The sequence below is a fragment of the Haplochromis burtoni genome, unplaced genomic scaffold (genome assembly GCF_018398535.1).
Source record: "Haplochromis burtoni strain Fernald_Lab_line unplaced genomic scaffold, NCSU_Asbu1 Contig_289, whole genome shotgun sequence".
NCBI classification, from domain to species: Eukaryota; Metazoa; Chordata; class Actinopteri; order Cichliformes; family Cichlidae; genus Haplochromis; species Haplochromis burtoni.
In genome coordinates, this window is record NW_024582650.1 from 2,422 (window position 1) to 19,950 (window position 17,529).

Below are 17,529 nucleotides of genomic sequence, written 5' to 3' on the forward strand. Positions count from 1 at the left end.
ACAGTTACCACTGTGTAACAGCAAATACCTTAGAATTAAAGCATTTTAAGAACTGCATGACAGCAGTCATTATTGCCTGTGAAGCTAGGAGTGTACATATTTTTGTTTATGTTGAATAAATAAGTAACAAGTGGATGAAGGGACTGTATAAAAAAAACCATCAAAAACATTATCATCAATAGTCACGGGACACTGAAATCTTTCCAAATGACTGAATTTGATACTTTATTTACTATGTGGGCTTTTCCATTTGAGTAGGCTACAACATTTCTTTCAGTTTTATTCATTGTTATGTGAGGAACCAACCATGATTTATTATAACATCTACTTAACGAGAGTGTCTGTGATGTAGTAGCTCATCTGGATCATTATCCGTTTGTGTAATGCTGAAGTACAGAAACAAAGTGATAAGTTCTGTTGGCTCTGCTTGGCTTTATTGTAAAAATGAATGACTATTAAAATCCACTGAGAACTGAAAAAGAGTCCCAAACCAGTAGTGATTGTTGTGAACCAACATGTTCTCATCCCAAAGCATAACATTTTATGCTATGTGACAAATTGTCAGTATGTTACGCTTTTGGTCACATATGACCCAGTTTGAGTGAGGAACCATTACATAATAATCATGTGCGTATTTCACTAAAATGTGACCAACACTCAAGGAGTAAAAATATTTGAAGTTTAGACATATGATCGATGTCTCACCATGAGTCATCAGTCATTCTTTTAACATATGACTGACTTTACTAAACATCCAACTGTGCTATGGTAGTTTGGATAGGACTACTGGGAATGAAATTTGAGAAATTATATATGAACAAAACCTCACAAACTTTGTTAACCATATAAAAACACTCTATACCGCTCTTTTTTTTTCATGGCTCAGCACAGGTCACTTGAGACAAACAAAAAGAACCAATGAAATGAATGTTTCAGCTGAAACTGTTATTCAAGCTACTTTACCTGCTCCATGTAAAATTTGCACTTGGATTGGCTTCTGTCACACACTCAAATGAGTCCTCAGATTTTGCTCTGATGTTCACTTCTGTGGGAGAGACTGCAAGAGCAGAAAGACAGCTGTGTTAATCCTGAACTGAGGACACAGTAATAACATGAAAATAATGTTTCGCCAATGTTTCCTACATCTTGAATCCAAACTCGACAAACTTTTGGGACTGAGGCTGATGTTGTGTGGTTCAGGCCATGATTCAGTCTTTAGCAATAACAATGGTCTTTTTTTTAATCAGTCTAGATGTTTTTGTCTTTCAGAAAGAATTTTCCCATCTATTGTGACAACATGCTACAATGTGACAAACAGGAGGCAAAGTCATGAGATTTGGGATGTTTCACTCCCATTCATTTAAAAAAAACAAAAAAGCACACACTCGAGAATAAAGAGGAAAAACAAAACAAAGTATCTGAATTGGACTTGATCCTCTTTCCAGTAACAAACATTTAGGTCCACTTTCTTAGTTTTAGTCATTTCCTTGAGGGTTTTGTCAAACACCAAAGTAAAACTGCCTCTGTTTTATTTAATTATGTAAGGAGTCGAACCAAAGTTTGGTACATGGAATGTTTTGTCTTTACTACACATAAAGCTTTTAGAATTTTTCAGAATTCAGCAACAGATTATATCTATCAGTCCCTTAGTAGTGTCGTAGGTATTCTGTCTGTTATAAATAAACTGTACAACTGTTTCACTAACAGAGTCCTGCGCTTGAGTCTGTTCATGCATTGCGACTGATGCATCCACTGGCTAATTTTCAGAGATTTCCAAGAAAAAATATAACAAATGCATCAACCATGGATAAAAAAAATAAAAAAATAAACTACATCAGCAACTGATACTCACAGTAGACCTGTATAGTGAAGGGCAGACTTTCAACTATAGACAGGGAGTCACCACTGATGACACACTGGACCTGGTGACCGTTAATCTCTCTCGTAGGAACACCAAACAGAGAGCTGACAGTGGTAGTCGTGCTGTTGTCATACTGTGTGGAGTTTGTTGTCGTCCTCACTTTGTCTCCCAAAGCACCAGTGAGCCACCTCACCTCTGCAGGAGGCTTCGATCCAGCAGCCGTGCAGGTAGCAAATAAAACCTCTTCTGTGCCCAAAGTGGGAAGATTGTCCATCACACTTGTGAAAGGAGGCACTAGGAGAGTTACAGCACTAATTTAAATGAACATGCAAGACAGATGGTGACAATAATTGTTTCTCACATACAAACACAAGAGTATTTTAAAATAAAGATAAAAAAAAGTTTAGTATACCAAGCAAGTTTAGAGGTATTTCTGTCTTCTGATTTCCACTTGGAAACAACGTGAAGATGCACGTGTAGCTGCCTTCATCCTTCAGGGCAACATTGGATAACTGGAGAGTTCCATTATTGTTGTTAAAATTCCCGATATATTTAAATCGATCATCACGTTCACTGACAAACTGTGGTCCATCTCTGAGTAAGATAGTTAGAAAATTGTCATTGTGAGGTTTTTCTCTCGTCCTCCTCTGCCAGGTAATCTGTGTCAGGTCATCATTGGTACCAGTGACATGGCACGGTAAAATAGCGGTACCTCCTTGAACCACTGTCACTTCCACCAATCACCTGGAGAGCTGTAAAGAGACAATCAAAATTTATGTCTGAATGTATGTGTGTTTGTGTGTGTGTGTGTGTGTGTGTGTGTGTTGTGTGTGTGTGTGTTGGGGGGGGGGGGGGGGGGGGGGGGGGGGGGGGGGGGGGGGGGGGGGGGGGGGCGGGGGGGGGGGGGGGGGGGTTAAGGGTGGTGTCTGAGAGGCAGGTGTTGTGCAAAATAAGGATAATCATGGATAATACCTCTCACCCACTCCATGACATACTGGCTAGTCACAGGAGCACGTTCAGTGAGAGACTGACATTACCAAAAAGCACCTCTGAATGACACAGGAAATCATTCCTGCCTGTGGCCATCTCCCGTACAACTCCTCCATCTAATACACTGTAAACACTGCAATAGTTACACGCATTTTACACACGCTCTTTTCCACTCTGTAAATTTTCTTTATATTTATTTATAATCACTTCTGTTAATCCTTGACATTTATAATTGAGTGATCTGCATATATTAGTGCTATTTCTTAATTGTGTAAAATCTGTAATATAATGGATTGTTTGGAGTTTAGTCTGTTACTGTTGCTATTTTTACAATTTCTTCTCGGAGCATCTGTAACCCACATAATTTCCTTAGGGATTAATAAAGTATCCTGATTATGATTATGATTGTTTCAGGATACATGACCTACCTTTATCCAATGACACATCTGCTTACTGTATTGTTTCTCTTCCTCTTCTTTTCTCTTTTTTCTAAACTGAGCACCTGATGGCTTTGAACTTTTCTTGTCCATCTTCCATTGGTTTTAATTTTGCACTCCAGTATGAACACCCATCCCCCAACCCAAGGATCACCACAACATAACTACAACTTAGTTCACAGATTCGCTTTGTCTAGGGTTTATTTCTGGGATTTCACACAACCCAGGATTCAAATCATGAATACATGATGGTCTTGGATTTACAACATTATGAATGAAATGTGCTCTATTTGGAAGCAGCCAGCCCCCTCCCCTTTCGACAGGTTGTGTGTGAGACTTTAAATCATCAAACTGTAAATTATAAATTTTAAATTGTTATTGATCCCTTTACCCCGAGTCCTAAAGTGTATATTTATTTTCTTACTCTTCTTATATTTATTGTTTGTTTACTTGCACTGCTGTAACTGGAGCCTCGTCGTCTCGTCTCTCTATATACTGGACTGTATGTAGCGGAGATGACAATAAAGTTTACTTTGACTTCAGCAGCGAGCAGGCGCACCGAGGGCTCTCGCGCTCACTTTTCGCGTATAGAATTTCGAAAAAACATCGGTGCAAATTATAAGTCTGTATCATAATGTCTGGTGTTTTCGTGTTTGTTGGTTTGTTTTTATTTTGTTTTATTTTGCGAGTTGGTTATTAGATGCTGCTCCCCAGCCAGAGAATCCCCGCCCTCTCTTCCCTGTGTCGCAAGCAGCGGAGGGCGCCCGTACTCCCAGCAAATGGCCGTAAGAACACCGATCAGTGTCTATGCCATCCTCAAAATGCGCTGGCATGATGTCGGGGCAGAGTACGAGCAACTTTTTTGCCGATGCCGTGATGCCGCCCTGGGCAACTGCCCGTCTCGCCCATATCAAAAACAGTTACTGATGAGGTGTACTTAGGAGTGGGTTATAAAAACAAAACACGACTCTCAATCCTACACTTTTACATTTTTTAAAAACATTTTTAAAACATAATAATTTACAATTGATGTTTAGCGTAGAAACTCGAAGTGATCACCTACAGTGAAGAAATTAAATACCAAAACGAAGGTGATCGCGGGCAGCTCACTAAAAAAACGGGTTTTCTTCTTATTTAAAATAAGAGATGTAAGACATTTTCTATTCTACCTTCGACCAAAGCAACAGCAATAAAGGATAATCTACGTACCTTCAGCGTCTGTACTCATCAGAAGCACTATCATCAGAAGCATATGTGTCATGGAGTCACATCGTGAAGGGAAACGGTGGCAGTAATTGGCACAAAAGAAGGCAGCTTCATCCATCCGCAAATCTTAAAGTTATAAGAAAGACTTTTTTCCAAAGTCTGGAAAAAAAAACGTTGTTAGGTCTGTAAACGAAATACATATTCGTGTAAACCCCTGAAAATGACCAGTGAGGTCAGTGGACAAAGGTACAAAGCATTGCTCCAATATGTAAACCATGCAAGTAATGGAAAACAAAGGCCTCAAATATTACATTTAAACCAGCCGTCATGCAATTTACCTGGACTTTGGTATAACTGCAATTGAGAGCAACAGCATTGACGTGGTATATGAAGTGAAAAGTGCAGCATGTGACTCACAGAATCATGTGCTTGTTATTTTTGACCATTACAAGATATGAAGTTGTTGTTTCGTTGTAAGCTTTGTGTTTGTTTTAAATGGTCTTTATTAATCAATTTAACAGAACCACTTTCAACTCCATGCTCTGATCAGACCCTAATAAAACTACAGAATGGTGTCTGTTTAAAAGTGGATTGTACTCCAAAGATTATCCCCAGTCGAAAGAGAATTTTACATCCAGAGACTGAACTGCAGAAGATGTGACTTATTTTATACACAGGGTGATGGTAAATGAAGGTTAGATGTGGTGCGATTTCTGTGAAATTAAACAACATTTTTTTTAAAAATGGAAGGAATAAAGGTGAATAGAACTGGCTTCAACCATTCTACTTGCTGTGTAAGAATAAATTATCAACAATTCTCAAATGTACCAAAAGGTGGCACTCCAACAAAAGCAGTGAAATAATATTGGGTATTTTTAAACACAATAGGCCAAATCCTTGTTCATCAGAATCAGAAATAGAAATTTGGAAAGGGAGGGGGGATGAGTGTGTATCAGTGTATGTGTATGCGTGTGTGTGTGTCCTGAGTTAGAGTATCCTTCGCCCAGCCAGGCTAAGTAAACAGTCTTCCAGCCGACCCAGGTGGACTTGGACTTATAACAGGAAGGAACAGTCTAAACACCGTCTGTTATCAGGGTGAGCCTTGAGACCACAGCTGGCGCAATATGGTAGCAATGAAATGATGGTAGTATTCCTTTAGTGCGAACAACTGCATGTGAATTTCACAGCCGATCTAGCAGTCCGTCACTGGTCTCTCAATCTCCCGTTGGAGAGATTGTTCTTGGTGACCCACACAAGAAATACAGGTAGTGCTGTTCACTTAGTTCATCTGATCTGAATGTCCTGCTGCGCCAAACGCATTTGCTTTGCCAAGAGAAACTCTTTGTAAGTTCCACTTGTTGAAGGGACTTCCGTTACTGATCTAACCTATCTTTAAATGTAACAGCCAATTGTAAATGAATATTCATACATGCCTCTAAAAGGAAAAGTAGAGTTCTGATGAGCATTTTTAACAGCAGATTTATTTATTTTGTTAGATGAAGCATTATTTCATGACAGCGTTGTTGTTGTTTTTGTTACTCACTAATGACAGGGTAAAATTGCAATTTTGTAGCATGCACTGTGTCACATTTAGTCTTTAGGTGTGAGCAAAATAAAAAATAAAACAAAACAATTGTCTACAAAAGTTTTTATAGACACTATACTGATTAAGTATGCAACATGGTCACAACTGTGAAGTGGGTAAAGGGTGTTAATCTATGCCACCACAGTTTTAAGTGCATGTTATTTTATTTTCATTTATAACATGAAGAACAACCCTTTATTTACTTCATTTATTACAATTTGTTGTTACATTGAAACACTGTATGCAACCTAAGTTCATGTTTCATTCCACATAAGATTTACAATACACAAAGCAGCACTGCTCTTCATTCAGCTTTTAGTGATGTGCCATGTCTTTGCAGGTACAGAGCACACTTGTGTTTGTGAATCATCTTTTTATCCAGATTAAATAGATACCTTGTTTTTAATTTATTTTTTCCATTTAAACTTTAGAGAAGCCTGAAGAAGACCACAGGTCTATCTTGGTGTTCAGAGGAGGCTCAGTGACGTTGACTTGCAACATATCCAACATAAATGCAACACAAATCTCCTGGAGCAACGGCAGATCTGCTTTCCAATATTCCGTTGTGCTGAATCACACCTCTTCAAATTTTTCATTTTACAAACTAAAAATAAATCACGAGTTACCCAGTGAGATAATTATTTTTAGTGCTCAACCTGAGGATGAAGGACTTTATACATGTATCATAAGTGGCCTAGATGGACTACACAGCATTACATAGAATTTGAGTGTGTGAGAACCTCAAACTTGGGTAGAATAAAAAAAACAGTTATAATGACTTCCAGTAAACAATAGGCAATTAAAATTAATTGGCTGCTTGTTTATGCAGAATCCATTTCATCAAAGTATTTTTTATATATACTCCCATCTGCAATTGGATTCCTTCTATGTGGGATCATTTTTCTTCCTCTGCAGGGGAGTAAAACCTTTTAACACTTAACTTTCTAATAAACGCATCAGTGTGCTTTTTTTTCTATCCTGCTGTTGAACTTTTGTCAGTATTTTTATCAGTGATCATTTTCTATTGTGTCTGCCTGCATATAAAGTGTTGCTTTACTCTAAACTACAATTATTTTATGTACATAAGGAAATATATGTCTAGGTTTTGAAACATCTGAAAATTGCATCAGATAAAAAAGAATAGTTAAATGCAACTTAGTTTGAGGAGCTCATACCATGCTGCTCACTGACCTGGATATTGGATACTGAAAAAAATTGTGTCTATGATGTCTTTAATACACGATTTAAAAAAATAAAATTCAAATTGCAAGATAATGTTAACAAATAAAATGTGTGGGTTTTTTTTCAGGTAACAAAATAAAATAAATCATACAATTTGTTCACTACTTCTGTCAGTACTGCAAACTAATGCTAACCTACAAGGGCTGAACCAGCCCTTTGTGCTTTTGATGAGGTATGTTTCTTCATGCAGTAGAGTGTGTAAACAGGCAGTAAATATTGCAGTAAATATTTATAGAGTACAAATGTAACTGCATAGATTTTAGGAAGTGAAAGATCAGAAATAAAAGATGAACAGAAATTATGAAAGAAATGGATGATTTCAGACATCATCCTTTTAAATACTCATCTAATAACCAACCCGCAATACTCATCCTGATTTACAGCTAACAATAAAAAAAAACAAAAACTAAACTCTGAGAACAAAAAAAGAACCTAAGATATTAATGTATATTTTAAACTCCCCAAATTCCTTTTAGATTGAGGATTGAGTTGCGAGATAAAGCTTGGTTGTCCTGGTCATAGATGTTTGATTGGCATTAATGAGAGCTAAACAGTACTGAGCAGGCAGTTTTAATGTAGCAGTTGCCTGCGCTGTGTTAAATAAGTTGCACTATTTAAATACTACAGCACAATTTTATTTTTTTCATTTTATTTTATTTGCTAAAAGACATTTTGTTTAGTGTTTAAGTATGTTCATGTTTTTGAAGTCCAATCTAAAAACAGTTATCATGTTTGCATAATAGTTTCAAACAGCATTGGCATGTTAACGAGTTACAGCAAACACACCATGCAAAGATTTTACTGTTGTGCTAAAACACCACAAATTCTCAAAATGTTTTGCATTTCATGTGATCACTGTACGATTTAAAATCTCTTTATGAACCTACACTGATCTTATAATGTCCCTAAAACACCTCCACAGTACTAAGATGAGGGGTTTTATTATTGGTCACTGCATTTTCTCTGAAGAAAAATTATGATGAAGAAACGGACTCAAGGTCCAGTCTGCAGTGAGATGCCTTCTGAGTCAGAGGAGGGCAGAAGATCTCTGTCATCTCTAAAACTCTCTGTAACACTCTCACATGTCTCTGGTCTAATTTCTCTCATGTTTTGTTTTTGCACTTTCTATCTTTATAGTTGGAGCTCCATCAACCACAGGGTCGCACTGCTCATTGGAAAAATAACAAGCAGAGGAGTCAGTATATGGAGAACCTGAATTCAGCCTATGATCACTTCTAAGCTGATGAGCCATGCAGTTACACAGAGACATGGACATGCAGGAACTGCATGAGAACACATCAGAGGAAATGAAAGAGAGCTACTATAGCCTCTTTAGCTCAAGCATGCAGCTGTCTGTGAGCACAGCAGCTTGGACGGAGTTTTTTCTCTCACATCTCTGATTTATCTGCAGCAGAAATTTTACTTGCATCCTGAATCATGTGTGTAAAATGTTCATAACTTTGTAGTATTCTAGTTTACTGTTCATATTTAAAATCCTCCACTCAGCTTCTGGTGCACCGATCAATGTGACTGTGAATCAGATGTTGCCATTGCCACCACTTTCATGTGAGTACCTAGTTAAGGTAAACCTGGGTTTACTTACCAAGCTGATATTTGATGTTGATCAGCTGATTTTTTTTCCATGAAAAAATAAATCACGAGTTACCTACAATTATTTTTAGCACTCAGCACAACTGATAAAAGTGGTCTACACAACGGTGTGTGCAATTTAACAGTGTCTGAATACCTCAAAAGTAGGTAGTGGCAATAAGCCGGATCAATCACTTCCAGTGAAGGTCAAGATAGAAATTTAAATTAATTTACTACTAATTTTATACAGAAACCTCTTCATAAAAGTATTTTCTATATATACTGAGCTATGACCATGTCATCTGTTACACCTGTGTTGTCTTTTGAGGTAGAGTTAAACAACAACATGTTTTGTTGTTGTTGTTGTTTTTCTTGTGTTATAAAAGAAATTTGATCATACCTGTGGCTCTCAGTAGCATATAATAATTAAGCACATGATTTACTAATGCAGATAAAGCGCAAGTTTAATTTAAAGTTCAAAGAGAACAAAGAGAACAGCATCTTGAGTTGTGTCCAGTATGACATGGGAGGAGATGTTAGAGGAACTTTGTCTTTACCCACGAAAAGTCCTTCAGACTTATATATTTATAACCTCAAATGAGCTTTCTGTACTTTGATTGGTAGGTGACCATATTTCCATTTCAGTTGTGTCTTCCTCCTTGTCTTATTTTGGTAGCTGTTTTTCTGTCTTGTGCTTAATTTTTGTACATATTGTCTAAATCTTTCTTTGATGGATTGCCTGAGTAAGCAGTATGATTCTTCACCTTATTCCCAGTGCTTCCTATAGTATTGCTAGAGTTCTGTGATTTTGCATCCTCTGACTCGCTCTTTATTTTCTCTGGATTGTTGCTTTATGTTTGACTCTTCACTCCTGATTCCTGTGTCTTGCATTTGCATTTGCAAGGTTTTGTTTCCCTGTCCCAACTTTTTTGAAATGTGTTACTGCCAACAAACTCAAAGTGATTTAACATTTTTCATGTAAGAGTAAAATGTCCAATGGTTAAACATTTGATATGCTTTCTATCTTCCATTGTTTGAGATTGCATTTGGGTTTTATTTACATTTCACACAGTGTCCCAACATTTTCAAGGATAAGTGCAGACGTGTTTTTATTGATGTCCACTGGTTCTAACCTGCAAAGGATTTTTATCCAAATATTTAAACACAATTCTTTAAAATCCTTTAAAATGTAAAATAATGATGGTTTGTTCAGTTACTTTTGAGCCTCATTAAATATGAGACGGTGCATTATAAGTATTAATTATAATACTTACTTATAATATAATGCTTATTTACGTATTATCCATATCATATATTGATATACTAGTTATCCTGTCTTGCAGTCTGAACAGAAATGCAACTAAAACACAATATAGCATCCAAAGGAATTTACACACAGAAAAATGCCTCAATGCCACTAAAGAAAAATAACCTTCCATATATTTCTCCATGATTTTTTGGATGGGAAATTTTTTTTTTCTTAATTTCTGTTCAAATAACCAATAGATTTACTTTAAGGCATACCTGCTGTCTTCTCAGTAAGTGATGTGGTGAGAGAAATTAAATATATTTGTATGCCATCATATGTGCAGTTACTTTGACTAAGCACTGAAACGATACAAGATGGAAATGGATTTTACATAGATTAAATTGGAAGTAAAGGCACTTAGTATTTAAAATAGAAAGGAAATTGCAGCATTGGTTCGACATAGATAAAAAAAAGATAAAAAAGTTTGATTAGATAGGATTAAGTTAGGACTGAGTCATGATAAGATAATAGGAAAAAAGAGAAGGGAAGTAATATTTTCCAAAGTCTTTAGAAGATGGTGTAGCTTGTATTATGGAGTCTTGTATTACCATTCAAGTCCAGAAAGTGGTGCTAATGCAGCTATGTGATGGTTGTCAGCCATCAAAGAAGAAGACAGCCCCGCTTAGGCTTTGTCTGTAGCCTCTGAGTGCTGTGAGGGGTCTACAGTGAAGGAACTTGATTAGAAAAACGGTTCTAAACCACAAAGCATTTTTATCCAAATATTTAAACACAATTCTTAAATTTCAAATTATGTTGGTTTGTTCAGTTACTTTGGAGCCGCTTTCAATGGGGGACTGTGCATTAAAAAATGGTTGTAATTCCTCCACAGTACTTTGGGGGGAAATCTGCCTGAGTTTACTTGATATTGTATTTCTCTAAAGAACTGTGTATGAATTGTGGTACTGTGATAATCCTTGGTGAGACGGGGGGCTTACATTCAGGAATTGAGTTGTAAGACATTCAGTTTATACATGAATTTATATATGAATAAGTAATAAGGTTAACATGATTGGCTTCAAATACCCACATTATAGACCTGTTAAGGAATAGTTGTATTTGTACGATGAAGTATTTGTGCCACATTAAGAAAAAGAATAGTGTCTTTTCTCAAAACGTACAATTCATTTTTTTTTTCTGCCTGAATACTCCTTTGTATATTTGACTGTACAAAAATACAAAGGATATATTTTGAATAATTCTTAAATGTGCCACAAGATGGTACTCCAGCACAAGGAATAAAAGCATCTATACTGAGCAGTAGTCAGACTACCAATTAGCCTCTAAATACCGGGAATATGACTTCATAACACCTCTGCTTAACACAGTCACATAATAAAATGCTCAAATCCACATTAAAGATTAAAAGAGACCAAACAATTACAAAACAAATCATTTGAGTGATAGGACAATTTTAAGAATAATGACTAATTAGTTAGTTAATTAATAAGTAACTCAAATAAGCAACACTAAATATACACCAGAGTGTCAGTGTAGCAGTATTTTTAATATAATACAATCAAATTCATAGTCTTAAAGGAGACATGATATAATGATAATAATGATGATATAAAGACTGATACTACTGAACTAAAATATGCAAAAACCTCCTGAGATAAAAATAGTTTCATTGTTTTAAATAATAAAATACCCCCACCCCAGAAAATATACAAATGGTATAAAAGGTAAATGAATCCAATCCATGTCTCCATCTTAAATTCAAGTTAATCTTTACCACTCTTGATATAACCTAACAGTTGCAATGAACAACATACCGTATGTTGTTCTGTAGCACTTGAAATGCATTGCTGTAAACCTCACTAGTACTAGTACCAGAAGGACTCACTAGTACTGCAAAACACACAGTTTAGCCTGCCTAAACTGCTTAATCATGCAAATGTTGAATAACACAAAATAATTATCCTTTGATTTGTTTTGCAAGACACAGCATGAAAGTACACAGCTTCAGCAACACAATATATTTAATCCAATATCTAATTATAAAAACTCTAAATTGAATTATGTGGAAATTACATGTAAGACTTAACAGTACAGGTTTGGGGAATGAACACATTCAACTAAGCTTATGCTGAAGCTTAAGCTTCAACTAGGTAAGACAGATTTACATGTAATAAAACAGAAGTAAAAATAAATGTGAAGCAAGATCCAATCTATTAATCTTATTAATTATAGTCTTCTAGAAAGGTAGCACAGTATTGGTATTTATTATTTAAATGGTCTTCTTGATTCATTTATAAAGCAAACAAACCAACAAGAACTAAGTGCAGAAATTTACATATATTGAGAGAGAAAGAGAGAGTGATGGGGTTGAAAATGATCATGTAGTATCTTGTTTTTGTACTTTATTTTATTTAATTGTTCAAAAATAAAGTATCTATCTAATTACATGCAGACCCATTTCTGCCAAATAATGTGATCAGGCTGTGTGTATCAGTTACACTTCACCAATAACTTATTACTTTGATAAACACCTATCTAATCAGGCTGAAAAAACAGTTTCAGCTGTCAGTTTCACAAAGTGTTGTGTTGTGGTATTTCTGTCAGTGTGATCATCATAAAGATTTAATGAAGACTTAGGTAAATGGATACTGTTGGTCAGTGAGGAATAAGATAATTTCAGCAACCTTAAAGCTGAGGAAAACAGACTTTATGTGTATCAACATCCTCATGAAGACAAATGTTTCCAATGAACTTTGTTACAGTAGCTTTTAATTTCTAAAACCAAGATTATTAACAAGTGCCTGTCTAAACATGACCACCAGTAACTGTCATGGACCGTGCAAATGTATGGGGTTTTTTCCACTGTGGTCCTACCATCCTGGCCCGGCTCCCAGGACGGGGTTTCCATCCCTCACCTGCCACAGCCCCTTGCAAGCCTTTAAACAACAATCAACTGTGGAGTACTTCAGACCAGTGCTGACTTCCACTCTCCACCAGACCGTCCTCTACCCCATGGTTGTAACTTGGCTCTCATATGTTTGAATCTTGGAAATCGCTGGACTACACTATTTTCACTCTCTGGGATACTTGCACAGTTACCACCTCCAGACCAATGAGATTGAATAAATTTCAGTTCATTGTACTTACCTGTTGTTCATTGAGCCTGCTTTTGGGTTCTGCCTACGTACCAGTCTTGTGGCCCATGACAGTAACACATCAACTTTGCCTTTTATTGTCCTTATTTCTCAAAAATATTTTTTGTAGTAAAAATGAGGCACTTATATTGGGACCTGTATAGAAGTAACATTAAAGTTCACCGAAAAAACTTAAAACAGGTTCCAAAGCTTGCACAATCCAAATACCTAAGAGCCAAATAAAATTGTAGGAAAGTAACTGCTATCTGATTGGAACTGCATTACCCACCAGCCCTTACCCAGGACACGGGGTGTTCAAGCTGCTGCCATCTGGCAGGAGGTTCAGGCTGCTGAGGTCCCGAACAAATAGACTCAAGGGCAGCTTTTACAACAGGGCAATAGCCCTGATCAATGCAAATAGCTGACCTGACTGGCTATCTACCTGGACTTTTTTTTTTGGGGGGGGGGGTTAACAACAGTAAAAACAGTAATAATAATAATATTTATATTTATAACAAGGTGCAATAATAATTAATGTGCAATAATAACAGTGTGCAATACAAATACACTTATTCTTCTTTTTTATTACTAAGTTATTATACTGTGTTGTGTTGTTTGTGTTGTGTTGCGATGTGTCGTATCGTGTCGTGTTGTGTTACATGTAGTGCTGACGTAGGACAGTTTTCCAATTTCATTGTACTATTGTACTATGTATGACTGTGCAATGACAATAAAGAGTTATCTTATCTTATCTTAGCTAATAGCCAAGGTTATCTCTGAAGCAGATGCCATGGTGAAGTAAGTGAACTGCACATCCTTTATTTGTTAAGACTGGTATGACTCACATCACATTATTTTTAATATATTATGATCAAAATACCATTTATTTTGTCACTGTGTTGTATATTTATCATTACTCTGTTTAGTTACTTATTACTTGACTTACTTGACTACTATTAGTTTTTACCTTGATATTTATACCTTGATGCAATTCATTAGTATGATGTCATGTGGGTTTTCACCCCTAACTATAAAGGGAGACTGTGTGGAGAGGGTGGCAGACTTTCGTTTTTGTTGAGTCCACATGGAGGAGAACTTGTCCTGGAGTATAAATACCTCTGAGCTACTGAAGAAGGCCCAAAAGAGACTGTACGTCCTGAGAATTCTCAGGAAGAATAATATCACAAAGAGACTGATGGTGTCCTTCTATAGAGCTACCACTGAGAGTGTACTAACTTATGGCATAGGCATTTGGTACACTGGCTGTACGGCAGCTCAGAGGAAAGCACTCCAAGGGGTTATTAACACCGCCCAAAAGATCATTGGCTGCCCTCTCCCTATGCTGAAGGATTTACATGAAAGCCGTTGCTTAAAAAAAATTCAGAACATCATTAAAGACACTTCTCACCCCAGCCATTCCCTGTTGAAACTGCTGCCCTCGGACAGACGGTATAGGACAATCAAAGCACGAACAAACAGACTTAAACACAGGTTCTACCCAACAGCAATATCGTATTTGAACATCAGCATTAGCAACTGTACCATGTTGTGGAATAATATGCAACTAATTGAGGCATATGTATTGGAATGAATGTAAATGTTCTGTTGTTTTATTTGTATTTTAAGGTTTTTAGCACCGATCGAAGACAACTTTTAAATTTTAATTTCGTTGTTCAAGCGACAATGACAATAAAGTTATTCAATTCACTTTTTCCGAATGTTATTTAGTAAGAAAATTGATTCTTTAAGATGTAACCTATGAACCTCGAGCCTGGAGGCCTTGCACAAACGTTCTAGCTTGCAACAGTATCTCCTAAAATTACGAATATTTTCATTTATCCAAGGATGAGATTTCAAACATAGGACAGGTGCCACTATGTCTAAAATAGAGTTACACTGATTGTTAAAGGATGATACAAATGAGTCCACACCACTGCAAGCCATGTCAGCATCAAACATGGCAGAGAACCTTTCAGCAGCATCCTGGTTTATAATTCAACTTTGAATCATCAGTTTAGGAGCCGGAGGATCCAAATACAATGATAAATTAAAGAATATGCAGCTATGGCCACTCACATGGGCATCCTCTACACGAACATCATTTGTATTTAAACCCAGGGAGAAAACAAGATCCAATGTGTGACCCTTATATGTGAAGGGCCAGAAACATGCTGCCTAAAGTTAAAAGACTGCAACAGTGTTGAAGTCAGTAACCATGTTACAGGATGCATCGTCAATATGAAGGTTTAGATCTCCCAGCATTACAACCTTCTCCAATTTAATAATGGATGTCGGAAGGTCACTTTGCTGCCGCTTCTCGGTTAAACACATAAAGTTTAGAGATTCCTTCATAAAGAGAGTTGAGGCTCAGGTGTGAAATTTATGGTTTTCAGGGGTCTTATCATTAACTCGGTTTCCCTGGGCCTTTTTTTGAAAGAAATGTTTACATGTTACCATAGCAACCACAGAGCATTAAGCGACAGAGAGAAAATGCTCCTCTTTAAATGCGCAAACTCTCAATGTTGATGGCACATTTCGGAAGGAAGCTGCTAATAAAGTTACACAATTACACAGTGAATTCATGTTTATTATTATATTTACAAAATACCGCAGTTTTTGTCTTGGTCGTATCATTTTATTTTGTTGTATTTATCCGTGACACCTTAAAGGCCGGTCCACGAGAATATTGTCTGACATTAAACTGGTCCATGGCGCAAAAAAGGTTAGGGGCCGCTGGTTTAAAATAAATGATTTGTTAGTAATTGAGCAAGCGTTAAGCAGGGCAAACCGGATCGATGACGCTTGGTTGGCGCACTCAACAGCTGACTGCAGTGGCTCTTGAATTAAGCACCTGTGCACACCTGTACACCTGCCATGCCAGGCGTTGACTCCGAAGTTAGGCGATGCTAATGTGCATGATGGTACATCGCTACTGCTGGCAAAATGGCGGACAGATGATGGACATAGGGTGAGCATGCTGCCATTAAGCCATGGATCACAGACTGCAGACTGAAGGGTGGCATCCCCACCAGATGTCAATAGATGAACCGATCGCAGGCACCAGGAATCTCCCCACAACCAAGAAGCTAATCTTCGGTGCCTTCTCAGTCTCACCTGGACACCGGCCCTGGATCCCCTTTTCCTTTTTTTCAGATTGAATCCAACTAGTATGTACAGTAGCGTGCAGTCAGCTGAGGATCACACAAAAGGAGGAGGAAAAGTTTTCCTGTAACTGTCCCAGCTGTCAAAGTAGCTCTCCATTGAATCTTTAATGTGCAACAGCGTGCCCCGATCATAAATTCTAGCAGGAGAAACAAAGTCTAGACACAAAAAAGTAAAAATAATATTGCAAGCGACAACAGCCACCAGTGAGAAACTATACCAGTGAGCTGCACAAGCGGCGAAGCAAAACTTGTAGCTGTCCACAATGTCTGCAATGTTGCCTTCTGGTAGTGCAATCCCCTCAGTTCTGACTACCTTCCTTCTCTACATTACCATTCAACTACACTTCTCCAATCTGAACGACATTCCGATTGTCCTTACTGTAGATCCTGATGGTGTGGTTCATACTGACTTTTCCTATGGGCTTGAAGTTGGCTTCTAGTGTTGTGCACCACATCCCCCATTGAGTCCCTGATGAAGGCTTTTAGGATCCTGTTGATCTTGTACAGTTCTAGGCATTCCAGGATCCAGGTGTGGGGCATGAAGTCATGGGCCTTCTTGTAATCAATCCAGGGAGCGCAAAGGTTGGTTGGTCATTCTGGCCTTGCAGTCTCGGGCAACTGTTATGTCTACCAGTAGCTGGTGTTTTGCTCCTCTGGCATTCCTGCCATTTCTTTTCTTTCTTTCAATAGGGTTTTTTTTAACTCCAGTCAGGCTCTTCAGTGGTTTGCTTCATATCTCTCACACAGGAAACAGTGTGTGGTGTTGGATGGGGTTAAATCTCCATATTTAGACTGTGATACAGGGGTTCCTCAAGGATCTGTTCTTGGGCCCTTATTGTTCTCTCTTTTTATCAATAACTTACCTGAAGTCTATCCAAATTTATTTACTCAAATGTATGCAGATGATGCAGTTATATATACGCAAGCAAATAGTGTCCAGCAGGTGGCAAAAGATCTTACAGCTGCTTTAGCATTAATGCATAGCTGGCTGGAGGACTCATGCCTAATGTTGAACACCTCAAAAACTGTCGGTATGTATTTTTCAAAACGCCC

At 37.4% G+C, this 17,529-nt stretch overlaps 1 protein-coding gene across 1 annotated transcript; it reads right to left on the bottom strand.

The window, feature by feature from the left end:
• Positions 1-82: 82 nt before the first annotated feature.
• Positions 83-2,849, bottom strand: LOC102290776 (nectin-3). The gene is made up of 4 exons (XM_042227894.1): positions 2,834-2,849; positions 2,274-2,591; positions 1,853-2,155; positions 83-1,057 (listed from the first exon to the last, which is right to left on the bottom strand). Exons 1-4 carry the CDS (start codon positions 2,847-2,849, stop codon positions 960-962), a joined length of 735 nt encoding a protein of 244 aa, XP_042083828.1. The 3' UTR covers positions 83-959.
• Positions 2,850-17,529: the final 14,680 nt, after the last annotated feature.